This window comes from Augochlora pura, chromosome 1 (genome assembly GCF_028453695.1).
Source record: "Augochlora pura isolate Apur16 chromosome 1, APUR_v2.2.1, whole genome shotgun sequence".
NCBI lineage: Eukaryota > Metazoa > Arthropoda > Insecta > Hymenoptera > Halictidae > Augochlora > Augochlora pura.
The window spans coordinates 7328624-7356484 of record NC_135772.1 but is presented as its reverse complement, the minus strand read 5'-3'; the positions used below and the strand labels follow the sequence as shown (position 1 = coordinate 7356484).

The 27861-nt window shown below is 34.3% G+C and overlaps 2 protein-coding genes across 2 annotated transcripts in view; both read right to left on the bottom strand.

Annotated features, from left to right (window-relative positions):
- The window catches only part of LOC144467963 (uncharacterized), a 191332-nt gene that overhangs the window by 63947 nt on the left and 99524 nt on the right, over nucleotides 1-27861 (bottom strand). The gene's annotated exons all lie outside the window — the stretch shown is intronic.
- On the bottom strand, nucleotides 18369-20599 carry LOC144472329 (uncharacterized). Its single transcript, XM_078185309.1, has 3 exons — nucleotides 20509-20599; nucleotides 19721-19870; nucleotides 18369-18529 (listed from the first exon to the last, which is right to left on the bottom strand). The coding sequence occupies exons 1-3, from the start codon at nucleotides 20597-20599 to the stop codon at nucleotides 18369-18371; spliced, it is 402 nt and encodes a 133-aa protein (XP_078041435.1).

Genomic DNA, 27861 nt, shown 5'->3' with positions numbered 1-27861 from the left:
TTGTTTCCGCGACAGGCAGGTATGTATAAGAAATCAGCTTGTTGTGTGTAAAGCGAGAAGTGCATAAGAAATGAACCGCTCGCGGTTGTCCCAGGAAACGGAGAAATACGCTGGATAATGCTCGATACGCAAGAAACGCTGGAAACAACGTTCGTCCGGTTTTTGCATGGCAAAATGTTTTTGTCGTACCATTCTCGATGCAAAGCTTACGCGCGTGCCACCAGTGAAGAAAAATATCATCATTTTTTCTTATGAACCTGATGCGTGAAAACGCGGTACTCGATCGTATTTATCTGTCAACAGAAGAAATTGTGTTCAAAGAACGGTTTCGACATTTCCGCGATAATCGAATGCAAACATCGACTAAAACATGGGAGACTAACGTCGCGAGTTTGTTGTTAGAAAATAGTTAATTGAGTTTCGAAGATTCAAATGGAGTTTTTCGTAAAATATTTTACTTAATTTCGACGGGAATATTTCAAGTCGGAATAAGTTTATACGTCATCTAACCAGATTTCGAGAGAATTAAATGTTATATAGATATCGTCACTATACGTTAATGCTCGTTAGGTCTTCATCAAGTTAATTAAAGTGTCAAATAATGATTAATTTAAGGGATATTTTATTTACACAAATATTTCTTATATCGTGAAAAATGATAAATACGTTCAAGTACTAATTTTTGCTGGAGTTGTCTGTATAAATCATTTTGGAAAACGCGTCAGAAGGGTTTCGGTGTTATCGAAACTCTTCCCGTTTGTATACGAAATATTTTGCAAGGTGACCTGTAGTCGCGTCAGCCGTGGGACTTCATCCGATAGAAGAAGCTATTACCAGAAATTGAACGACGCCGAAGGATGACCGAACCCTAAGCCGTTCGTGCGTCTCGGTATATGGATTCCATTGGCCAGAATCATTTTGCTTTGGAGACTCGTCTTTCCGTGATAGACAATCGTTCGATCTGTGTCGTGCGCACGGCAATAGCGTGCATCTGAGGGCCAGCGACGTGACCCTTTATTCGGAAATTACAAGGATCAGGCGTGGCCATGGAAATTATTCCCACGCATACGTTTCTGCAATAGAATTTGTATTTTAGGCGCCAAAAACGTAAATCGAGAGTAAAGTATGGTTTTAAAACGGAAGTTAAAGATGACATACAAACCGTGACTGTAAAATAACTGTGCAAATAACAATTACTAAATAACTGTGAAAAGTTAGCACGTTCTTAAATAATATACTTTCAGATTTTAGAAATTATGTATCATTCAAATTACATGTGACAATATTCTCTTGTTATATAAATCATCTGGTTTAAAGCATTAAACGAATAAATGAATTAAATAACGATACTAAAGCTTGACCATTTTTGCAACTGCTTCTAAACTTTATCATAGTAATTCGTTTGACTTTTAAAAATAGGTAGATAAGATTTTTTCACAGTAATTTATCATCTTTCTCAATAATTTCTTAAAAATACCATATAAGCAATTGAAGAATTGTATTCTATTTCGATTGAAATACCGTTTTTCTTTTAGAATAAATTATCGTCTCGAATATTCTATTAAATATTGTTCAAATATTTAATGTTCCTTTCGAATAGATAATAATTCATTGGATTATGTTTATAAATCGTAACTTTATGAAATGAATTTTTGAAGATTCTTGACGGTGTATAATACACGGGCACCCTTAAGTCTGTAGAATTTGTATAAATTCACTGTGAATAAATGTCCGAATTCGGTAACAGGTGTACATAAATAAACGTGTAGAATAAATTATGCATATCTTAAAGTATCTAAGAATTTTTCTTGAACAAGAAAATCATCCAAACAACACACCATGTTCGTGTTTTATATTCCATAAAATGTGAGGGGGAAGTCAGTTTATAACACGCAATATTTCACGCGTGAAGAAGCCGGCGTATAATGCTTACGCCTGAACTACGTTCAGTAATTTTTAATACCGACATTCCATATCATGAACTATAAACTCTATTTATTACTTCGATGCATGTACATACATAGTCTCATGATCCATTCTTATCACGCTATAGTATGATCGCGACAAGCTGCTCTAAAACTGTGACGACAAACAAAGTAGCAAGGCTTGCAACTTAAATTCGCGTTTAATTGAATTCGCACTGTTATAAGTGCGATGAATCATTTGCCTTGGTAAACACAAACAATAGTGAGTCTTTTTATAGAGAATATTTTGGGCAACGAAAGATTCGTTGTTGTGAAACAATTAATGGACGCATAATTCTGATTTATTAAATATTTTCTTCTGCAAACTATTGCAAACTGTTCACACAAAATACAAATAATTTCCCTGCTTAAGACTGTTTGTTGTCTGTTCTCAAACTGTTGGGACCTAAGTATCTCGTTGTTGATATTTAATGTAATGATTCATTCATGAGGATCTTTAATGCAGACTTTGATGAATTTGCAGAAACTATACTACGAGATAATATTTTGCTTAGAAGCTATTTTAGACGCATTTTAAAGAAGATGAAAATGTTATAACGTTCTTTTTGCAACATCTTGTTTTACTAAATGCTATACGCATTTTAAAGGAGATGGAAATGTTATAACGATGTTCTTCCACCATATTGTTTTACATTACAATTTTCAAAGGATATGCTGCAGAATTTAATTCTGATAGATTTTTAATAGAAGTTTATAGTTTAGATGCATAAAATTCGCAGCCTAATAAACGCGAATTGATTACATGAGCTTTTTAGCACGAAGATTAGTATCAATATAAAGCAGTAATTCTAATAATAGATACGAAAGATCGTATGTGCCTGTTCTATTAAATTTAACGAATGATTAAATGTCACAGGAATTCGTTCAGCTAGACAGAATTCGAATAAGGATTCCGCGCGTCCGAAACGTACCCTAACAAGAATTCGGTCGCAGATTCGATCAGCGACGGTGGAACATCTCTTCCTCCGTCGTAGAAGAAGTTTTCAGCGGACATTCAAACTTGCTCCGCTCTCCCTACTTTTTCATAAAAATCGTACATATCGGGGGAGCATTTTTCGAGGATAAAAGTGCGGCTCGTTGAAACGCTGAGCATTTTTCCGACGGACTTTCCACCGAGAAATGTCGTGGCTCACCCCTCTAAACGGGAATTGTTTGTCTCGGAAGAGGACTTTCAGTTCAGAATGAGATACTATTGTTACGATTTACATAAATATGACAATCGCGCAGCTCTCGTGACTGCAGCTCTCCTGATGAACAAGTTTTTCGCGCGAAAAAATGTCGAACATTTGTCCGTGAATATAATGAAGGATCCAGACGCTCGCTGGAATATTAATTCACTTATATCATTAGCGTGCATAAAATGTATCCAAAATTCTTTTGGAGGATAGTTCGAAATCGTTGTCTTCAAAATAAAATTCCTCGGTGCTAATTACAAGATACAACAGTTGCATAAATATATACTTAATTTCTTAATCATTTTAATAACTTAGAAACAGTTATACAGTTTTTTCAAATTTATTAAATGTTTTTACTGTTTCGTATCTGACCAATTTAGTTACTTCTTTAAATAAGTGCTGACTACTACGATCTAACTAAACAATCTCATTTTATTCACAGCTAATATACAAAATAATGGAAAATCAAACTTCTGCTGCAATATAAAATAGAACTTATGAGCCCAGCATTCTGATGTAGGATGGAACAAATGTTTTTGTGCGAGCAGGACATTAATTCCAGTTATGACGATGGTGGTAAGTTTCGCTTTGAGGTCCGCCATGATATTCCAACTGGAACTTTTTTCAGATGTATAAAGAGCATTTTTACAGACGGCTTCCTCATTCTTTAATAACAGTGTCTGCTACCAATGTTCACTATTATACGTATCTTTGTTTAATGTTTTGTTGAATAATGAAACACTTGGGATTTTTATCGTATTTTGTGCATGTGTGTAAAGTTTCATCTTTCTGCTCGAAATTTTGAAACATTTTCGAGGACATTTTTTATTCCATAAAGGTCACAGTATCAGCGTAATAGAATTCATTTGGAAACAGTGCAGATACCGTTGAACATATTCGTGACGTACAGTCAGTCCCATAAGTATTCGTACCTTCATTGCTTATAAGAGAAATCTGTTGAAATCAATGGATGCATGTATAATTTTGCAATAAACTTATTTAATATTTTCGGATGTGACGGAAGAGGAAGTGTTTGGAGAAAGCCTAATACAGAACTAGAATTAAAAAATGTACAACCAACTGTAAAGCACGGTGGAGGCTCCGTGATGGTGTGGGGCTGTATGGCGGCATCCGGAGTGGGCAAACATGTCTTTATCGATGGAATTTTCGATAAGATAAAGTATAAAAATATACTCGAAGAAAATCTGCACACAAGTGCGATTAAGCTTGGCTTGGAAGATGGCTACTATTTTCAACGCGACAACGACCCGAAGCAAACTGCTCAGATTGTTCTTGAGCGGATGCTTTACCACGTTCCCCATTTCTTACGTACACCTCCTCAGAGTTCAGATACAAAACCTAGAGAAAATTTATGGGCGGAAATAGATAAAAGACTACACGAGCATGAAATTTACAATAAACAAATGCTAAAAAACAAAATTTTGGAAGTTTGGAATAGAATTGAACCAATATCGCATTAAAACTGGTAGAAAGTATGCCAAATCGATTAAACGATATAATAAGGCATAAAGGTGGACCCAATAAATATTAGAAAATTAATATAATGTAAAGAAGCTACTCTAGTATGCGATTTTTTGACAAAATCTGCACTGGTACGAATACTTTTGTGGACTGTTATTACGTACTACGAGGAGTAAAATCAATATATTTTTGTTATTAGTTAATCAATTTTGTTATAATTTGGTATAAATTAACTTTAAACATGTCTTCATTGATAATAAAAAGTTTATTGCAAAATCTTACATGCGTCCCTTGATTTCAACAAATTTCTCTTATAAGTAATGAGGGTACGAATACTTATGGGACTGACTGTATATGACGAATATATTTCGAATGTAAAAGCGGGACAAAGTTGGAATTGTTTATCTTTCCAATGGACTGAAATCAGTACGACCAAAAATATTCCGTATCGAATCATTAAAAGTTACAATTGAAGCAAAAATGCTGTCATTTTCACATGAACAAAATCAAACAATTTATATATAGATTCTAAGACTTTAAGATTTACAAATGAATGCAAGTATTATTACATTAAATTTTGGTAATACAACTAACGAGATAAAAATTTAAAGCATGCGAAATTATAATCAGGAAAATTATGCAGTTGGCGATCTACAGCAACAAATTAACGTAATGGAGATAGTTCAGACCGAAACATGTGGCATTTTCATGCGAACGGTATCTTTCATTGTGTTCCTGGTTCATCGTCAGTCACGCGATTTATGCGGCGAGTTTGCACGGTTGCGGTCGCGACTGACGATCAGTTTGTGGTATTCGTTTCGATTTTGAAAGGACCGGATTGCCACACAGCTATGATTACCAGAAATCTCTCGAGCTAGGTTCAATTACAATGTAATTATTGATGTTTGACCGGTCACAAGAAATATGAACCACGGTGCTCGATAGAAAAATATGGACTACAACTTATTACATTCCACAAATGCCTGTCTATATTCGCGCATATCGTAATTCGTTCAACCTTGCACACTTTTTCTTTTCTTGTATTTCATTCACGCAGGGTATATTATTTGGAAGATATGATTCTTTGACGAACACGTTGAATGACATTTACAGATCATCCTTATATGATCTTCATAGACGTGCTACGTGCAATTATTCGTTGAGGCATACAGTTGACTACGTGAAATAATTTACGCCTTCATTTATTTGCGATAGCTAATTAATTTTCATCGCTGACAGTGTAAAATCACCTCTGCATTATTCCGCACGGCTGGAAATGTTTTCACGAATATAACAATAATTAGAGCATAATGTGCCAAGTAATTTGAGAAATAACTGGAAATGACAGTTATCGATCTCTTAATTTTCTTTCAATTTATGTATGGAAATCGAATACGATTAATTTAATGTGAAATTATGAATGTTCGAAAAATTAACAGCTTTCTGGTAAATGATGGATATTCGGCACTTGGTTGCGAATATCGTATCAGAAAGTTTCTAAGAAATAAATCATTGCACAGCAAATTATTTTAATGAAATAAGTGCATTAATTTTATACAGTTAAGAATTATTTCAGCAGTCAATACAGTTTATACATTTTTAGATGTTAAATTCGTGTAAAGAAAAAATAAAAAATACTTTCCGTGGTTCAACATTTTATTTCGTGTAAATGAAGGATTTTAAAATGACTTTTAGATGATTGCATCACGGAAAAAGAATATAACTTGAACTGATTTTTTGTGAATGAGTTCGAGAAAAACAAAATCCTAATGAGCTTCCGATTGTTTTGAATTTCAAGGGTTTTCGTAATAGATGCATAATCTGATTATTTTATCCACTTGGTGTTTGGCAGCGTATCAAGAAAGTTGACAAAAGTAGCGATAGCCGTGTGGAGCGCAATTTCATAAAAATCGGATTTCCATAATGCAGTCAGCTTGCAAAGTATTGTCTTTCGGATGGACTCGATTAATTGGCGTTGCCCAACTATCTGCTGGTCGGCAATTTCCCTATCGCGGGACCGCGGCTCGGTTATCCCGAAAATGTCGACGAGACTGGCTCGCATCATGATATTATCACGGCTGATCTCGGATCTCTTGGGACAAATACCCGGGAATATTCGTTTCTCGATAGGCCGGAGGCGCTGTCTCAGCCATTCGAAAGAGAGATAGCTCTGTTTTGAATCGAGCAATTCCCCATTTTCCAACCGCCATGGGACTGTCGATAAACAACCTATACCGAGGAAAGAGCCCTGACAACAACGGAAATCTTCAGTCAGGGATAAAAGTCGTACCGAATTTATAATTAAATCTGTATTAGACTATGTCAAATTGTAAATGCTGTGCATTATGTTGACGTATATTATCTTACGATACAAATATTTCTAGAAAGAGTGGGAAGTGTGGATTTAAAATAATTGAGATAAATTAGTGAATGTCAGCCTTTAAATATAAATTAACGAGTTTGCATTTTTAAAAAAAAGATTAATAACTTTAATATGTGAAGCGAGATATGTGTCTACTAGACTGTGGCTCGAATTGAAATCAAATTAAGATAGATTATAAATGGAAGCTGTAGGAAGATTGCAGGATACTTCAGCTTATGTCTGCGACATGAGTTGGACAGAATTCAATAAAACATCTATTTACAGAAAAAAAGATATTTCGGTTTTTCGAGAATTTTGACTGTTGAGATAATTTTACGATAGAAATTCAAAGAAATATGAAATGATTTGCGTCCGGAAAGGGGTTCGAAAGATACAATTCTGTAACCCAGTTAAGGTCCCTTTGATACACAAAGCAAATTGTTCAAATCTAACTAGCAGAGAATTAAGCCCTTAAAGACGTCGTACAATTTTTGTAGCTCTTTAAAGCAAGAAAGGCCTTCTACGATTTAACCGTGTACGACAGATGGAAAACAGTGTATTATTGCTCGGAGCAACGGCCATTCAGAGTCTTCGATGATTTTTGGATGAGCTTAATCTCCGTAACGTGACGATCTTTTATTTTCCGCGGGTTCCCACAATATTGTAAAAGTTACTAAGTTAACTTAGCTGGAGAGACGTCGGGCTAGGAATAGAATTTCCGGTTTCCTCGTTCATATAATGTAGGGCTCGTTAAAATCACTGGTCCTGCCAAGGCAGCGCGGTACAGCACGGTAGCGTTATAGATTCTTCGCGACACGAAATTCCATAAAGTGTTTGGTTTATTCCGAACCTTGTTTGCGGCGAATGAAGTTTCCGTAACCGGCACGGGATTTCCGACGAGCTCACAGGCTTTTATTAACGCGATAATTTTAATGATACGCTACAAAAATTTGTTTGCAAAAGTGCTTGCTTATTTATTCTAATTTTGGTAAATATACACTTTAGGGTAAACAGATGACAAGTTTTTCCTATATGTCGTTCAACTTTAATTTCGAAATATTCGCGAATAGCTCAGATCCAAATCTTCGTTATAACTTTGAAGACATTTTAAAAAACATTATAATCAGATTTTATGCATTTATTTATTTATTTTTTATTATTTTTATGCAAAACAGTAAAAAGTTATTTCAGATATTTGTAAATGCTTTTGAACTATTTTCAAGCTGTTAAAGTTACTAGAGAAGGAAATAAATATATGTGTAGCTTCTGCATCTTGTAATTAGTGCAGGCATTTTATATAAAAATCGAGCTGCAAGGCTTGTATAATCGTATCTCATTTTCTTAAGTTGTACAGGGACAGTGTGAAAGAAATTACTGCATTATTTTTGAAGCCTTTGTCCCTTTTTGAAGTAACCTGTGTGTCTCAATTTTCTTTAATGTTTAAACATTGATAACGGAAGAATAGAATTTTACTTCAAGCTAAAAGATATCAATAACATAGAAGTACCTTATGAATCGTGTTGAAAATCTTGATCACGAGTTAGACTCTTTATTAGAAGGTAAGTGCTTAATCCAGGTACGGTATTGAAAAATGAAATTGCTTTATGGCGTGAACGTTCGCGCAAGCAACAATGTTTACAGCTACTAGTTTTGTTTTTTTTTTCTGAGCGCAAGAAACAGGCCGAAAATCGACGGAACAATACTAAACCATAGTGGGGATTGTGCCCACGATTTTACCCGGAAAATGGACTGTCACCTAAATAATACAATCTAGAGACAGTTCAGTTGCCCCGCGAACGTTAACCGATGCGTATCGAACCTTGTTGGATCGCGACAGTGTGGGTGAAATGTTTCGGGAAAATGCAGATTTTTCTCTCGACCAGTGACCAGCTGTGTCGAAGGCATTATCGAAAATGGAATGTTTGTTTCCGAGCAATCAACTACGAATTAAATCAGTTCCTTTACGCCGAGCTACGACAAAGCATAAAATGAATTTTTGTGTAACCGACTGCGTTCGTAATCGTAATTTTTAACGTCTCTGGTGAGATCGTGGTGTTGTACATTAAGCTGGATTATCGGAATTTTACGAGAATGGTTACAATGTCGTAAAGCTTATTGATAGCTGTACTCAGCATATATAATGATGCAAAAATATGAAATACAGAGTGGTTGAAAAAATATTACGTGTTCTCACTTAGAAACGAATACAATTTTCTATAAGGTTATTGTGCTTGACAAATTTTATTAGCCGCGTTTGTCAAACGTTGAAAATAAATTATGTGAAGCCGTAAATTCTTTCTTCTTTTTTCAACATCGTTCTTGTTGCTTTTGTACTCTTCTTGAACTTTTCGTAATTAAACAAAAAATACGGACGACCCCACCGCCTTGCCTGTAAGTTGAACGATAAAAGGACCATTCCTGAACGTACAGTTAAAAGTTCAAGTTGATTGGTTCGATATTTCTCCCCTGTTGACCAGCTGCGAAAAAGTTGTTTTGAGAAGACCGCGTCCAAAGTTTTCCGTCGAGTTATATCTACATAACCACTTCGAATTATTGTTTGAAACTTCAAAGAAATATTCTTGGCGTGTGTATGTTGTTATTGATTAAAAAAAAATCGGTTTCACAAAAATGGTTTTCTCTTTGGAATGTACAATGTTAAAAACGCCAGAAACACCAACAGCAAGGAAATTTTAAATTTTGTATACTGCCCGGACGTGTTCTGCAAGCTTTGCTACCGAAGTCGGGTCAGCAAACTACAGTTTGTTTGGGCTATACGTTTTACATCTGACCTCGATAGAACAACTAATAAACTCGATGTTTGAAATTTACGTGTGGGTAGATTGCATTCGTCCACGTTCTCATTGAATTAGAATTTTGATTGATAACTATATGCATTACTATCCGAATCGATAGACCTCCAATTATTTTCGCAATTATTTTGCTATGCGTTAACCAAGAGCCGTTCGTTAATTAAATGCAAACATTCGTTAAAGCACGAGCGAAACGAGAAACTCAATTGCACGGATAATGAAACGCGACGAAATATTCTGTCACATGGTGGGGATTCGCCGAACATTCTAAGTAATCCAATAATTCAGTATAGCAGATACAGCCGTAGGAGAAATTGAAATTTAACTCAATCCGCGGCAGGTCTAAGTGGTAATTTCACATCGCAATGCATCGCTTAACGTTTCCGCCCTTATTTCATAGTCGGAGCTGGCCAAATTAAGTATTTCTGCTCGAGAAGAATTTATTTCGCGTTATTACCACTACGAATGCATTTATTTTACTTTAAAATCACTGTGAAATGTTTTTTCCGCTCATACCAGTAATTTAGTTTCACATATTGCAATCACCAGCGCCCATAAAATCATTATCGTGGTCATCTTTTAATTACACTTTACCCAGCGGCAGTTTCATGATAGTCCTCTTAAAATCGAAGGTCGGAGATTGAGAATTTTTGAAAAAATATTGTTCAACACGATAATATTTGTATCAGTAGTCCGACAAATTATTTGAATTAATACAATATATTTATATTGTATTTTAAATTAATATTTAGAAGAAAATTGTCGAAATACTCATAAACAGTCATTAAACATATTTATTGATGAAGTTCTTTACAATTATTAAAAACGAAATCACTTTTTATATAACACACATACGTGACAACTATTCAATATCATCGATTAAGTATCCAATCCAATACAAAGGGCCATATATGATCAAAACTGCCTTTAGAGGTTTTTCAGTGACTCTTATACCATTCGATAGCTGATCAAGAGAAATGTATTTGTGCAAGATTTTAATCCTGTAACTTGTCTGCGAGGTTAGTTCCTCATTCACAATCAATCCAATATATTTAAAATATAAAATTGTCGTATGATAATCATATAAAATTAGAGAATCGATAAAGTGAGGCATATTCCAAACCTATTTTGAACGGTATTTTGTCTTAAATATATTTTAAATATTAAAAAAAAATTTTAAACCTTGCCGAAATATGAATATTTAGTAATGAATAATTTATATTCTAATAAAATATTTCACTGAAAAGAATTTATTCATATAATTATTTTAAATAAATTTCGATTCGATACAGTTCGAATAATGTTAAACCCTGCTTTCTGTACAGGATTTGTTCTTAAATGCTTTTAAATGTATAAACTTGAATACCAACGATAGAAGAAAAATTGCCAGCTCATCAGTAAATGAAGACGAGGAAAAACTATGTCAACGCACGTGCGCAGCGAAAAACAATACAGTATAATGGACGAAAATTCACGAAACATTACGTTTTCGTCAGTAAGCATGTTCATTCGGCATGGAACCCAATGCACTGTGCTGTCGACTGTGAAACAAACATCGCATGATACAGATGGTTCTTGTGAGAGGGTTGAAAAAATAATCTGAAAAGTCGTCTTTTTCCCGGAACTCCGCATTGTTTCATATTCGCAGGTATTTCGGTAACGATTACTGCGGCATATGTTTGTAAAAACGAGGAAAATACATTGTTTTGTTTGGCGGTATGCTCTATTTGATTTCTGCAGAGGGAACCATGTAAATATCAGCGGTTATTATAGCTACATGAAAAAAAAACACTGTGAACGCGACACAATGCTTTATTTATAATCTATTATTATATAATTACATCCTGCAGATCGCACGAATAGGATTAAAGAAATAAAAAGACTGTTTCGAATACGGTAGGTAGATTATTTTTTCAAAGATCCATAAATATCGAAGGTATTTACGTGGCCTCCCCGGCGCATGAATTTTCTATTTTTCCAAACAAAGCTGTGGAGCGTAATTATAATCGTCAACTCGGATCACTGGCTAATCTACAAAATGAATTCTAGGAAGAGAAATTAATTATAAAATTAGCCGTAGGAGTTCTCGACGAGCAAAGAGCGTTGTAAATATAACAGCAGAAATATTTTAAGGGGTTGTAAATCAATTCAAAGCGAACGAAAATATTCTGCTGCATCATGTATGCACGTATGTACGTTTCTGTCTTCCAGAAACTCGTAAAAGTTTTAAAATATTTGAAAATTCACGATGTACTGATTTCCGTTGATTTTCGTATGTTCATAAATTTAATACTGCCAACAGAGATCGAACGAAGTCTTCATGCAGCAACGTCTTGTAGTTTTCATGCGTTGACTCCTGCACAAGTTGACGAATGTTATAAACTTTAGATACAAACACTAACTCATGAACGTAACATTTCTCAGAAAACTATGTAACAGATAAGCACAGAGTTTCCACGAAAGATATTTTACTCAATATGTGGAAAATAACCAATACCGTAAAGGCCAAAAATCACACTGTAAAGATAGTACTTCTTTAATGCATAAATAAATTGCACGTATCATCGTAAATATATTGTAAAGGTTGTGCACGTATTATGTCAAGGATTCTAAATAAACTAAGAATATGAAGATGCTGTTACATTAACGAATAATCTAAACTCGAAATAAAATGAAAAACTATGTTAAACGTTGTTGAAGTTTTTCTCCTGCAACTTTCGTAGTCTATTCACAAGATATTCCTCGTTTTTCTTGTGCACGGGCCTGTTGAAAAGTCGAATTTCCAGTAATTACTTTCATGGACAATGGCGTTTGGTAATATTTACATTTTCGAACGCTACAACACCGGTTGACAGTATTGAGATCATGGAGCACTCCAGTGTACCTCGTTTATTGAATAATTCAGTCACGTGTGCACGACAGTGGTGCTTGCACCTAACAATGGCATCTTCAGTGGCCCGCCATTGTCCGTTCCCAGTTTCCAGTCTATTATCTGTTCTAAAGATCCTCAGTTTACGGGTTCAGCGCAATCCGATTTGTATCTGGCCATTTTCTGACAACTAACTATAATTTATGCGCACGACTGCGAACCTTGCAGCTGAACATGAAATGTTATTAACAGACTGTCATCATAGGTTTATGCCTCACGAAAATCTCAAAAAGTCAGTCAACTATGAAATTCCTTCGGACATGAGTTCGTAGCTTATCACGAGTACATTCCTCTATCACAAGTATACTAGACGAAATATACTACAATATTATATACTACATAATTACCGTATATCACAAGTATACTAGACTCGAAAAAAAGATAATTTTTTTACTATGTCGAGTTATTCTGGCGTAATTATTATTTTCGTAAACATTCTAGAACATTTTTAGATGAGGATGGAGTAGAATGAAAAAAAGTAAAAAATTAAAAAATTTAGTTACATTTTGCAGTACTGTAACGTAGATTGTTTCAGAGTTGAGCTAAATAATTAACTAGGAAGAATTTTAGTTGATTTTTTACGAGAACTTAATATAAACAAATGTTTACCGAGTTGCCACGAATTAACGTGGCAGGACAAACGCCAGCCGATGGGAGAAAGGATTACAAGAAGGATTTGTGCATAATTAAAGCTTATTATTCGCTTCCTACGCGAACAAGCTCAATGAAACTACATTTGTCTTATTTAGTATGTAGATTACACATGTCCCGAATTGCTGATCAATAATGCATTGTTTAGTCCTTAGACGAGCAGCCTGAATTACGTCAGAATAGAGAAAGGGATATATATATAGAGGGATGGAGGGGGGGGGGGGGGGGGGGGGGGGGGAGAGAGATTTGTCATTTACAGTAAATTCTAACCACATCTTCTCTTCTCAAATTGTTCATTTTTGTTTACAAACCAAAGGACAATTGGGGAGAATTTTCTGTACATTTTTATTTATTTATTTTACTATATTTATTAAAAACTGTGAGATATTCGTTATAGAAATAAGAAATTATTTAAAAATTAAAAGTACTTAAAAACGTTGTTAAATTGTTTTAGACTTGTTGTAATTATTACAGAAAGAAGACATCTAAACAATGCTAATAAAAAATATAATCCTGCTCCGGGTTATTAAAGGAAATAATTTTGGACAAATAAAATGACAAATTTTAAAGGAATTTAAGAAAATTGTTCACGTACGAAAAACAAAACAAATTTTTATGTAAAAGTTAAGGAAAAATGTATCTCTGTTCTTCGGTACATTTATAATTTGGTGGAAAAAATGGGAACGTCTAACAAATATATGATGAAGTCAGTTTATACTGTACTACTATGTTTTTAAAAATATTGCACTGGAAGATACTTTTATGCAACTCTTTGTGCTCAAATTCCGGAAATATGCGAATATCACGTGTTTTATATAAACTCAGCTTATGGAAGAACGGAAGTAAGTGTCGCAATGTTATATAACAGGTAATATAAGATGTGACAAAGAAGATCGCAACGCATGTTTCATAGATACGAGAAAATGGATACTGTTCAAATTCCATAGTCCACTGTACAGTTATTTTACCGTTTTTAAAGTCTACAGTTTCATTTCAGGTGTTTATTTTCACATAATACACGAACTGTCCATCAATTTCATTCAATATTTCATAACGTATTTACAACACATTTGACGTATATTTACGTATCTTTCAATAGAACTGAGATTCAATTTTGTTGTCTTCATCAATACTTTAAAAATAACGTTGTATTTCACAAATAAAGTTATTTATACACTATAAATGAGATTGTGTAATCTATATATTACCTAATATAAACATTTTTGAAAATGTTATCATATGAAATATGATTCAACATGTAATAAATTTCATGGGTTTTCGATATTCAATCAAATCCATATGGTTAATTTTCTGGATATCTTTGACGACACTTGCGGCAGCAAAAAAAATTCGAACGTTTAGTTAGAGAAATTATTTTAGTTGAAGGAAACCGTAAATGTTAATATAAGATAAGGTACAAATATGCATACGGAATGAGGATTAAGCACGGTGAACTGGTGCAGGTTGCATCTCCTAATTTGTGAGATCCGTTATTTACGTCGCGCTCTAATTACTCGCGATTTTCCAGGCAGGCCTAGACGTGCTTAGCCGGCAGTTACATAGCGCGAAAAGGTGAAGGGTCATCGTTCTCTGTCAAAGGATTCTAGAAATTTAATTAATCCGAGCCGATGGGAATGAGATATAGACGTTGTATTCACTCGAACACATTTCAATTTACCGCAGAAATCCTCTGAAATTCGCGTTCCGTAACAGAGAGATTTATAAGGAAGAATTGAAAAAATCGGCCACATTGATTTTTTCGAGTTGAAATCGACAAAAGGATTAAGTTATTTTTATTATTCTATTAGAAATCTTTACCAAGAGATCTAAGCTTATCTTATGTCACATTCCTTGCAAAACTTAGTTATGGTGATACAAAATCTTTTGACGATAATTATACAGTAATATCAATTTCGTTATTCTATTATGACAAAATTATTAGTCTTTTAAATAGAGTGTTAAATTTCTTATAAAAATAAGATCTGCGGAGATTTTCATCCTATTGTAGTATTATCTTGTAAAGATTTAATAAAGTCTTCAATTTATTCGCTTGGTTAAATCATTTTATTACGTAAGAAAGTGATCCATTGTTTTGTTTTTGAGATTTGAACAGCTAGTACATTATGCAATAGTGATGTTTCATTGATCCATTACAAATTATAGTATCTTGATAGATCCACGTGATTTTCATTTAATAACCAGTCTTCTATTACCAGATATTAATGCTGATTTAAATATTAGATTACAATAACTGCATTTTCGTACTATTTCTTTCCATTTCACTGCAACCTAAATGAATAAAATATTTTGACGTAGGGTAAGCGTGTCAACCATTGTGCTCCCCCTGATTACTATGTCCTCAATAATTTTACTTACATTTAAAAACAATATTATTAAATTAAAGACATTGAAATTTTTAAATAATATTTTATCTGTAATTTTCATATCGAAACATTGACTTCTTAAAATTGGTAACATTGCTAACAAACACGGTGCAAATAAAGATGAATAGAATAAAAAAACGATGCTTTCCAAACAAAAAAATAAACTATTATGTTCATAAAACTCAATCAAATTGCATAAAAACGATAATATAACCGATTTGTTAGATTTATTTTTTTATTTAAAGTTATTCAATAACTGAAACAAAACGCGTGTTCTAATTACTGAACCCTCCCATGCCAAAATACATATTACATCTAACCTCACTTTTTTAACCTGCGAAATGTGCTATTTATAGTTTCCTTTCCTTTTTCTTAATAACATCAAGTATTGAAATTCTACAGGGTGGGCCGGAATTCCTAGTACAATCGAGCAAAGCTTGATTCTACCTGAAAACATAAGAAAAAAATTTAGTACAACATATTTTTATCCAGGGCTCCGTTTTCGAGAAAATCCATTTTAATGTTTGTTTATCTTTATAACGGTTTTTTTTTTAAATAGGAGCGCCGGATAAAAAAATGTTATACCAAATTTGCATCTCTGCTGCAGAAATAATAACGTAGAATTCAATGCAAGTTCGATACTACCAACGGAGTCAAAACAAGTTACCGAACGAAGAGAGTTTCTACAGCTGATGCATAACAGTCGGCGGGCTGCTCAAACTGTACACGACGCAGACATAGACAGCAAGAACCGCAGCAAACGTGGCCAAAGTAAAGACAGCCGTGTTGAATCCTGTGAGAATGGCATTGAAACTAAATTCCGATCCCACGGTATCTATTTCGGTTAATTGGGCGGGGCCCGGTTTATACGCGTTGCCCCTATTATTTTAGATGTGTTTATTCGCAGAAAATTGGTTTCAGCCGGGATTAGCGCAACGTCTGCTTCCGTGAACACGGAATTGTCAACACGTCGCTTATTAAGAGGCACGTGCAAAACACTGCGGCACAAATGTTACTTCTATAATTCGGTTATTTTTATCTCGGTGTTAACAAGATTTAAAAAATGTTTCAGGTATGAAAAATGTTTAACAAATTTAAAATCTTAAATAACGAAGCGAGTTGATGAACTGTTAAAGTGGATCGAAGAAAGCTGCATTTTATGGCTGTCTACTACTTCGAAGATATTAACTCGACCAAAGGCACAGGAAAATGATAAACAAGAAGAAAATTTTCTTTTAAAGTTAATTTCATTAGAATGTAATTTTAAGGATTCGTATTCAAGACGATTTACGAGCTATGCATTTTGTATGGCCTCGTAAAGAGGAATAGAAAGCTGTGCAAGAGGAAATTATTTTCTCGTGAAATAATCAATCAAACTTATTACTGATAAAATCATGTACGTAAAGTGTCAATACAGCAATACAGATTCAATGTAATTAAAGGGGAAGCTTTATATAAAATCACATTTCCCTGAACTGATTATTTAGGTGAATTACTCGTATTGCCTATCGTCAATATGAAAGCATAGATTGATTTAGATTTTTTGAAGAAATGGAAATTTTCTCACTTTCTTTAGCTTCTTCATCCATAGAAAATAGAGCCGAGGATGGACATGTAGGTTGACATTCAGTATCTCCCGTTTCATCATTTTCAGCTTTATCAGGCACATCTATGCGAAGTTACAAAATATTCAATCAAACGATAAATTTACATGATTTTTTCTCATTATGCTTGTGGTTTTTTTTTTACTAAAGAAACAGATCTTTTGAGAATTAAAATATTGCTTTATTTCTATTAAAATATTGCTAAAACATTTCTCTTGGGAATATACAATTTGTTATTTTCACAATTTTCACTCATTTGCAAAAATACAGTATAGATGACTCTCCCTGCTTTTCGCTTATGTAAGAATTCGTTACAATTTATCAAAAATATTTTTAAAAAGAATTTCAGAACAAAAGGACTTCAGTGAACGAGAACACAGAAATGATAAGGAAATGCAGAATTGCTTACGCAAATCTAAAACATTTCCCAGTGAGCAATGCCAGACTATTCCACAAGCAAGCGCAAGAAAACAACTCCGAAGAATTTCCGAACCTACTGTAAACCTTTATTACTTTACCTGTTTGGCTAGTTTGGTTTGCCATTTTCCGCGGAGAGTACGAGCTCGCAAACTGTCGAAGTTAGCAGTTCGAAAGCGTTCCAAGAGTGCCGATCGACCTTCTGCGGGACAAGTTAATTTAATTTTGATCCTCCTAACGTTATCGTGGCGAAATTGTCAACAGAAAAAGTCAAAGGCACCTCGGAGCTATCGGACGGAGGACAACTTTTCAGCGTCTTCTCCCTTTTGCCGCGGTTGTCGAGACGGGAATCAGCAGTTCGGTCGGTTCTCAGTTATCGGAGTAGACTGCAAATTTACCCGAGATATCTTTCTCCTTCTTCGTTAAGCTGTCGTTAAGCGCAAAAGGTTTTTCCTACTTCTTGCCATTTTCGTTTCGTTCCGTTCCGTTCAGTTTCGTTTCGTACTGCGGAGAGAAGACTCTCTCCCCTGAATGTTCGTGGCGACGACGAATTAATCTGCCTCCGGTGATTACGCAGTTAGACGACGCTTTCCAAGACTAGTGCATTTCCCCGGGGAGATTTTCCGCTCGAACGATGCAAATTTATGATAAACACGTTGTGACTCTAATGGGGCCAGATGTGGAAAATCGTGTAATTTGTATCGCTGGGAAAGAAACGTTCTAGCTGAAACTAATGAGAAAAATATGCTTCGAACTTCCATGGCTATCTCATTGCAAAAGTCATTTGTACCTATTATTTCCTGAAAATTCTTTTCGCAGAACTACAAATTCTTCGTAGATCCAAGAAAAAGAGGAGAAAAGTGAAGCATTCTACTCAAAGAGGTTGTACTTTTTTTTAGTGTAACATTTATCTTGATCCTTTTTCAATAGTCGAGTAAAACGTTGCGGTTTAAGGTGAAATTAATAACACTCAGCCTTAAACTGCAGGTTATTCTGAGAAATAAAAATTGTCTATGTTGATTGTAAGAAACAAAAATTAGTTGAACACGTCTTTCCTTTTTTAATGATTTTAGTAAGTTGCACGTAAAAATATTCTAAAACTTTTTATAATTTTGTTTTCGATCTAATCGTGTTTTCCAAAAATGCTTCAAATCCATAAAGATGCAAGTAGTAGTAGCTTTAGAACAAATAAGTATTTGAGAGTCACAACTCAATTTATACACCAAGACGTATTTTTGTTACTATTGCGTTCTACCGTTTCTAGTACAAATAAGAAGAACAAGCAATATTACCAATAATATAATTACTACAAAGAAGTATATATCATTCGGAATTTTAATATGGATATTTAGTAATTCGTTAATTGATGTCTCACGTCGGAAACAGGAGAAATGTTTTCAAGCATCAATTTAGGTTCTTCGAGAGTTTAAATTGATGGCCACGTTGGATGAACTTCCATTCCAAATATAAATTTAATTTGACGAAAATACGATTATGATAGCTCTGACGTAAACTAAGATTTATGACATAGTTAATGGGGAAGCTTCAACCAGGACTGATTACGAATAAAATTTCAAATATGCACTTCGGACATTAATTTCAAGTACTTTAGACATTTTTCTCCTGCATATTTCCATCTCAGCAATATTTTTCTTAATTTCTACCAAAGAGGTCAGAAGACATAACATAAAAATTGAGTAACTTGGATCGTGTCTAAGCAAAATAAAAACGTTTAGGACACGATAAACACTTTCTCAAGGTATATTGATCATTTTAATTACCTTCTTGGATGATTGCAGTTAAGCTGCAACCGAATCTTCTTCATCGACTGTTTCAGTGTCCAATGAATTTTGGTTCGTAACGGATGAAGTAGTGCTTTTGTTAATTTGACTGATTTCACTAATCTGTTGTTGATCAGTGCTGTCAGCTTTGGAATCAGTAACCTTAATGGAATCGGCACCTTGGATTGAATCGAAATCCTTAATAGAATCGTCAGCCTTTTGCGATGAACTGGTCTCTGTTACTGTGGCTTCTTTCAGTTTCCCGTCCTTCGACTCACTTTCACGCTTCTCTAGGTTCGAATTCACACGTTTACATTACTGTTTCGGCTCTTCCATTCTATTTTGAAATTGTGTTTCTCGAACACAACATTCGCTCTATACAAGTTGTATTTGGGTAAAACGTACAGTCGAGGAACCGATCAAGTATTGGCAGTTAAATTTATAAGTCAGAAATATTATAACAGTCGGAGATCACCGATAGCGAGTAGCATAAAAATGGAATAGGATAAACATTGTTAACGATAGTTTTTATAATTGTAGTTACTGGTAGCGTAGTGAAATGGACAATTCATGGAGAAGTAAAAATCTTATTGCGTTTCAAACTTGCACGTTGTTCGAAAAATGTTGCACAGAATAGTTTTTCTTATATATAAATATTGCACAAATACATTATTGCAGTTTAATTTAACCTTTTACACATGGTTAATGCCCCTCAGGGTACATAACAAAATTACTGATATTTATGGTAGTTAATTTCATATATTAATTATTTTTAGTTAATTTAACTAAAGATGAAATCAGTGTCCATATATAGAAGACAAGACACTGCTGAATTTTAAAAACAATTTTCGATAAGGAAAATTACAAAACGATAATTTATATGCCGTTTTTTAATGTGTAGTATGCAATTGTTGTATGTCGAGCTAACCTTTTTGTTGGCCTTCTTCCTCAAGCATCCTCGCTCTCAAATACGCAAGTCTTCGACAGTTATTCTCTTTTGTGCAACCAATGACAGGCATTATTTAAAGTTCCTGCACATTTTTAACAAATTTAATGTCATAATATTGTAAACACAATCATTGCAATGTAAAATTTCCAATTTTCTTATTGTAACGCATGCATTTTAATGTTTGCACGAATGGTGCCGTTCTATTTTGCGAAAAGTCTCTTTTTATAATTCAGAAGAGCCAATTAAACATCGCAGAAGTACGCGAAAGTTTCTAAGAATTCGCGGTAGGGTAATACCAAAAACCTACTTTTGGAAAGCAAAAGTAAAAGGCGAAGTCTTTGTTTCAGCTCGATGTAAGATTATCTTCGTGACCCAGAAGCGCTTCTTTTAAGGAAGATTAACGAGTCCCCCTTTTTAACACTAGTTATCGCATTCTAGCGACCTGGAACCGTTTTCTTTCTGCTTCTTCGGTGTCATTCGTGGTAATTTGTCACCGTATTTGCAACGTTTCTCGCAGGCACGAATTCGAGAATTCTGAAACGTCTAGCGAAAACATGAAATCGTATTTAGTAAATTTCATTCGTCATCTTTCGACCTAGCATCTGTTTAAAAACTATTATCCTCAGAAACATTCGTTAATACATAATTGTTCGTTCAATTGAAACGGATGATAAATAAAGCATTTATTCCTTTATCTCTATTTATTGTATGGATTTAATGTTGTTCTTCAAGAATGTAATGTGAAAACTACTAGAGTTCATGTTTCCCAGAATTTCACGGTCATTGTTGTTTCTTTTAAGGCAGGTGTTGCATTTTCGTTAGTACACACAATGTTGCAGTTAATAAAATGAAGAAGTACTGCAAGGAAGCAACATTTATTTCATATGAACACTTTGAAATTTCAGAGAATATGATCTCGAGACGAATGTCATCCGAGGTTTAATTATTGCCCACCGGAAGGAAATATTTTCTCGTATTATTAAAAACAACAGAGACGTTTCATATTCCGTCGTTAGATGACACACATTTACATAATTTTACGCTTTTAGCGTAAACGGCTGGAAATCGATAAGGGAAGAGATCTCTTCCGGAAAAAGAGACACACTGTACTACGGTAGTCGCAGTAACTGCCTGCTCCGTAACTTCCACAATCACTTTAGACTAATGACATTTGACTGTTCGTAGTGTGGTGGACAACTACTGACTAGCGGTGTATCTCAAGTCTCCACTTCAAAAAAAGTGTGAAGGAAAAGCAAACTATGGCTGCCATTGATACCACTGGTTTGTTTCAGTTTTACTGAGACGAGATTTGATGGAGAATTTACCGTACAAAATAGTGACAATTTATCTGTAATTTCAATTTAACAATGTAATGGTTCTTAAATAATTTAACAAAATTATATTATACAGGTTTGGTTTGGTGGATACTGACGTAAATTCATTTAATACCAATACACTATTAGATTTATTAAAATAATGTGTTTACGATTATTAGGATCGCTTAAACGCATCTGTGAGAATTGATATGAATAGATTGACGTATTATGAATTCTTTGTGACTGTCTATATATGGAGTTAAATCAGACAAACACTAAACATTGACCTGCTTCTATTATGAAATCAGTGAAAGATGTACGTAGTTGTGAAGAAAATAATACAAGAATGAATAAAACACAGTCTTGCGTATTCGTAATGCAATGTAAACCCGGACATTTCCAAAAAGATTCACGAAGTGCTAAGAGTTGGAGCTGTCGAGGAAAAGATAAGTGAAAAGTTCTTCGCGAAGATTTTCACATCTTGGACACTTTTGCGACCCAAGGATTAAATATGTGCTTTCCAACTGTGAGATACGTGGCCGTCTAGAATTTCCTAGTTACATAGTTTTGCTTTCACTAGTGGATTCCATGCCGCGAGCATCATAGAAAAAGTGTCGGAGCCGGTGGCAGGTTTGTTCTACGCGATACCGATGATACGGGAAGATTTCGGGCTCGGGAAATTCCTCCCTTGGCAATTTACGGAACTTTCGGAATTATTTAATGCTCATCGGCGCTGGGAACTTCTTAATAGAGCCGGTATTTATTGAATTACCTCGAGTATCGAGCGCTGCCTCGAATATTCCATGCACCAAGGCACGTTCGCACCGAACATTTCGTACCCTACTTGAAACCGACTTCGGTACCATAATCGAAATACTTCCGCGAAAATGCTTTAGATTTTTCGTGACCAGAAAAGACGGGATATCGTTTCGTTGTGAATTAATACAGAATACAATTTGGACTTCAACGTTGAAATGTACCAAGTTTACTTTTCGCAGAAGAATGAAATTTTAAAGTCAGTCTTTTCAACGGCAGATTGACCGAATTCCAGGTCGTCTAACATTTAATAGAGCAGAGCTATAGTATAGATGCAATGCCTTGTATACAGATTATAGATTTTATGCAATTATGATAAAGATAAGTAGAACAAATACAAAACGACTATAATTAGGAGAATTTAATTATCTATGCTCAGAGAGCAAACAAATATTTATGTACTCCTAGTTTTGTTGCAATGGAAGCAGGGTATTTTTATTTTACACAAGAAATGAATTCGTGCATGACATTCGTTTTAGAAAAAAAAAAATGTATTCATTTTCCATTTCTAAATTTTATCAAAAATGATTTTCGTTGGATGGTTTTATTAGCCTTACGTTTTTAAAAGCTCAACAATTATTTATTTTTATTTTCATAATACACATTGAATTTCATTGAATTATTTTTCTTTTGCTTTTCCTTTTTCTCGTAGATAATCTTACTAGAATATATCGAAAACTTACGCAAAACTATAAAACAGTCGAAGTTACGAGTTAGGTTTTATGAAAAAATATGAAACTAAATGTAAAATTTTGAGTTTCGTATTTTATAGAAATTTTCGAGGTAAAATATGCATTGCGCAAAGAATTCCATTTGTGAATGGAATAGCACCGAAATATTTGCATGTCGAATGGAGAACATTGGCACCGAGCGAGGAATGTTATAGGTTCTGGCCGAGTAATGAAAGAGCTCTATGAATATTACGCGAACTTGAATTCTACAGACAAAGAGGTCAATGTTCATCATTTTTTTCTTTCAACTAAACGCTGTTTTAACCGTTTTGTGTTAACAATTAGCGCACATTGTTCAATTGCCTGAAGCCACATCTAAAAATCCTGTACCATTTGTACAGGTAACTTTATTCGATCTTGCTAAAATGATATGCCATGCAATTTTAGAAAATTATACTCTATTACCACTATGCACTTTTCATTGATAAGTAATTTGTTCTCATTTATTATCGTCATCTGAGAATATTGTAATCGATAAAGTGTGTAAGATCTACAATGAATTTTTCAAGTTGAATTATGAAAAAGTCGTTGATGAATGAATAAAAAGAATAAAATGAATTAAAATAACGAAGAGAAAATAAGTGATTAATATTTATTTTGTTCTAAAAAACAATAGCTTGAATTGGCGTGTTCAAAAAATCAAACTTTCGTTTAAAAAATTCAGAATTGATACAACAAAATTAGTCTTGTTAGTAGAAGAATTATTAAAATAGTTTTCTCACGACGTCTTTTTTTCTTCAATTTAGATTCTCCATAACCACGAAAAATATACATACATATTTATTTATCGTAAAATGAAATGGTAATTGCTACGCACGACTAATGTTGGGTCGTCCTCTATATCAGAAGAAACGCAGTCTGGGACGCAATCGAACGTATCTGGCAAGGCTTTGTCCTGTGACTTTCCTGGCTTTGGATTCCGATCAGATACAGATCTAGAAACCAATTCAGTACTGTGTTTTTCCTGTTCTGCCATTTGGAGAACGCAACACGTTTCGATCGTCACTAGCTTTTATTCGTGAAGGATTTCCACGATCTCCTTCATTTGAAGTGATCTGTGTGTTTCGCAAGAGGAGAACGAAAACTATCCTCAATACAGTGTCTTCTCGGATATGGACTCTGTCATTTCGTCATGCCGAAAGTTGATCAGATATTTCATCTAGCAATGAATTAAATTCGATTTTTTTAGAAATATCGACGTTTACAGGATATGCAGCTACATTAAAACACATTAAGAGAGGTCGTCACATTTGACGTACAAAATGAAATCAAATGTTCCAGAATTATTCGTTATTAACGTCGTTACAAAATACGATTTATTCTGATTTAAAATCAGTGTCCTTTTCATGAGAGCTATCATAATTAGGTTATATCGATAATCGAATTATAAAAGTTCTTATTTATATTGTAATTGACGGTTGTGTATACTTACTTTATATTAGGACTGAAATAATTTCGAGGAATCGAAAAAAATCACCAAGAATTTTGCTCCGAACCCACGAATTTTGTAACTTTTAATCAACCGAAATTGTATTATATTTTTTAAAAATTCTTAATCTGACATTTCGTTTACATCGTCACGTTTGGCAACGAGTTAATCTTTTGTTAACTGAGAATTATAAAGCTGTATTCAGACTAATCAAACTTACTGTTATGTTATCTACCTTTTCATTGGAGAACAATACAAAAATTAAATGTACGTGCTTTTTATTCAGATAATTGATCATCATCAATCAATTGTAACTAAATAAATATGAATGATTTATTAATGGCTACGTGTTTTATTTTTTTTAACTTGGAAAAATAACAAGTTTTAATAATAAAAAATGGTCGTAGACCGTGTAAATAAGAGCGTAGCCGGGATTTCCTGATGTTTTGTTCGTTTGCACTCTTCAATGCTAGTTCAAAAGATTGTGTTGTATCAAAGCGAATACGCGAATGAAGAATGGTGGATGAAAACTTGCAATGTAAACCCAGCTAAGCCGCTATTTATTGTCACGGAAACACGTACACATACAAGGGACGAAGTTAAAAAAAAGATTCGAGAATATACTATATTAATTGCTGCGACTATGTAATAAACGGAATGTTTCCATCATTGCTAATGCTTGTAAACACTATCTTGAATGAAGACACCTGCGATAAAAGGATAGTCGACAACTAATAAATTTTTTGCTCAAAGATGAGCAAACTTTAAAGTCGATTTTCTCATAAAACGTCTTTCTTCTCAAAAGAAAAAAATTTTCTCAATGAGCCTCGGATAAAAAAATGATGTACGAAATGTACTTCTTATTTCTTCACATAGAATCACTCTCTACTTGACCATATTACGAATTCTGGCCCACCCTGTATAATGTGGAAATCTTATAGGCCAGAAAAACTATTTTCGATCTCAAGTTAAAACTGTTTAAGTTTAACAAAATTTAGTTTCTCTTAAGTAAATACGAAGACGTTAGTTCAGAATTTCTAAGCTACCATAGTTTGGTTATGATCGTAGTGCATTAATTAGCATTATTAAGATGTGCCCTGAATATTGTATTATGCCAAAGCATTTAAAAGTAAAATCCTAATTTATACGGCGGTTTTGTTGACTGAGAAAACGTAAAGCATTAAGGTTTGGGAAAGCCTGGATGCTATGCACAAGACATTTAGGTTGTCGAAAAAGCAAAAAAAAGTTCGGCCCGCGGCATCTGAGCTTCCATTTTGCATTTGAATAGACCACTGCCAACGGCAACAGAAGATTGAATCTTTCCGCCGCTACGTACATACAATGAACTTTCCATTCAAACGTATTGACTTATGTGTGTGTACAGAATGGAAAGAGCAGTTCGTTAGAGAATTGACACCCCTACGAAATCGCATCAAAATATGTAATTAACCAGCCACTTTCATGTGATTGTCGAGGCAATCTACGTGCATCTTTCGTACGTAAGCAGACTGGTTTGTACCGACAATAAAAACTGGACTATGAAAGGCAATAAGATTGGAATAATAGAACAATTAAAATGGAATAAATTGGTTAGAAATGTTTTTTTGGACTATTATTGGACTAAGCAGTTTCAAAGATACGTTTTCAGATTCGGAGATTCCGTAAAATGCACGAGATTTTGTTACTAGTTTCCACGGGAAACTATAAAATAAATTATAATATATGAAGAAATTACAACATTTCATAACATACATACGAGTAATATGATACTATATCCTATACCACGTAATTTTATGATTTACTGATTTGGGGCAATTTTTATAAATTATCATTAATATCGCGATTAGGATGAAAATAAAAGTTAAACTATTACTCATAACTATATTAACAACTATTACTCATACTATTGTACATAATATAGTTGTCAATTTTGCCCGACTTTCAACGTAGGTACTGAGAGTTTGGAAACTCGTAGATTGCAGAATTGTTCTTCGAGCGTTTAAATTAGTTTAAACGGTTTGCGCGTTTAATCGCAGGCGATGTTCTTTTTTACGTGATTAAATCTGTAAAAAAGGAATTCGGGAAACTTCGTGATTAAATCTAAAGTTTCCCAAATTCATCACAACTAAGTGCAATCGAAACCTAGCAACATCAAAGCTCACTTTGGCTTCTATCTCCGCTAAATTCATCGAAGCCGTCCACAGTAATTGTCGTGGCCAACAGGAAAATTATGTTCGGAAGCCAAGTAGCTAGACCAGCCTTAATATCGTAATATGGTGACGCATAATTAACGAAATTAATACTGGCCTAGCCAAGGCCAGCCACCTGGCGTATTGTGGTTCGCCACAGCAGAATGCAAGCGGGGGGTGGGGGGGTCAACGAACCGTCCAATACTTCTACGCATTGATTCCCAGCGAAATGCTTTACGCTGTTCCGTTGATGTCAAACGATCCAAGTTTGTCGGAACGGTATTTTCTACTCTCACCAGAGAACGTGTCCGACCAGCGTGCCACGATTTTTATGAAAACATGAGAGATAGTTCTCGAACAAAAAATTCGACACGTATTTTTTGTTGATAAATGTTCATGTTGGAGGGTTGGAAACAACTCGCGAAGGCGTGATCCAAAAATACATTTTTTTTTCGACATCGCAGTGGCCTATTGTGGTCTTTCATGACCCCAGGAGAATTTTCGTTGTAAACGAAGGAATAATTTGTTTCGTGGTAGTCATCTAAGAATAATTTATAAATCAGTACCATTGATGAATCAGACTTTCTCGTTCTGCATACAGCTACAGAAAAAGAGTTTTCATTACTTGAAAATTTAAAAGTATCACAACTATCGTCAAATTAGTTGCTGCAGTTTTGGTAAATATAGAGACAGAAATTTTAAACGAAGCGTGACGTTAATATTTCGCAAAAATAATTTCAAAAAATATTTCTTAATCTTCACGTTTTTCTGAAAGCTTCGGGATATTCAAAAGTGACAGCGTCAAACGACGCTGGCCATTAATCAGTGTCTTTCATTCAAACATCGGCTGA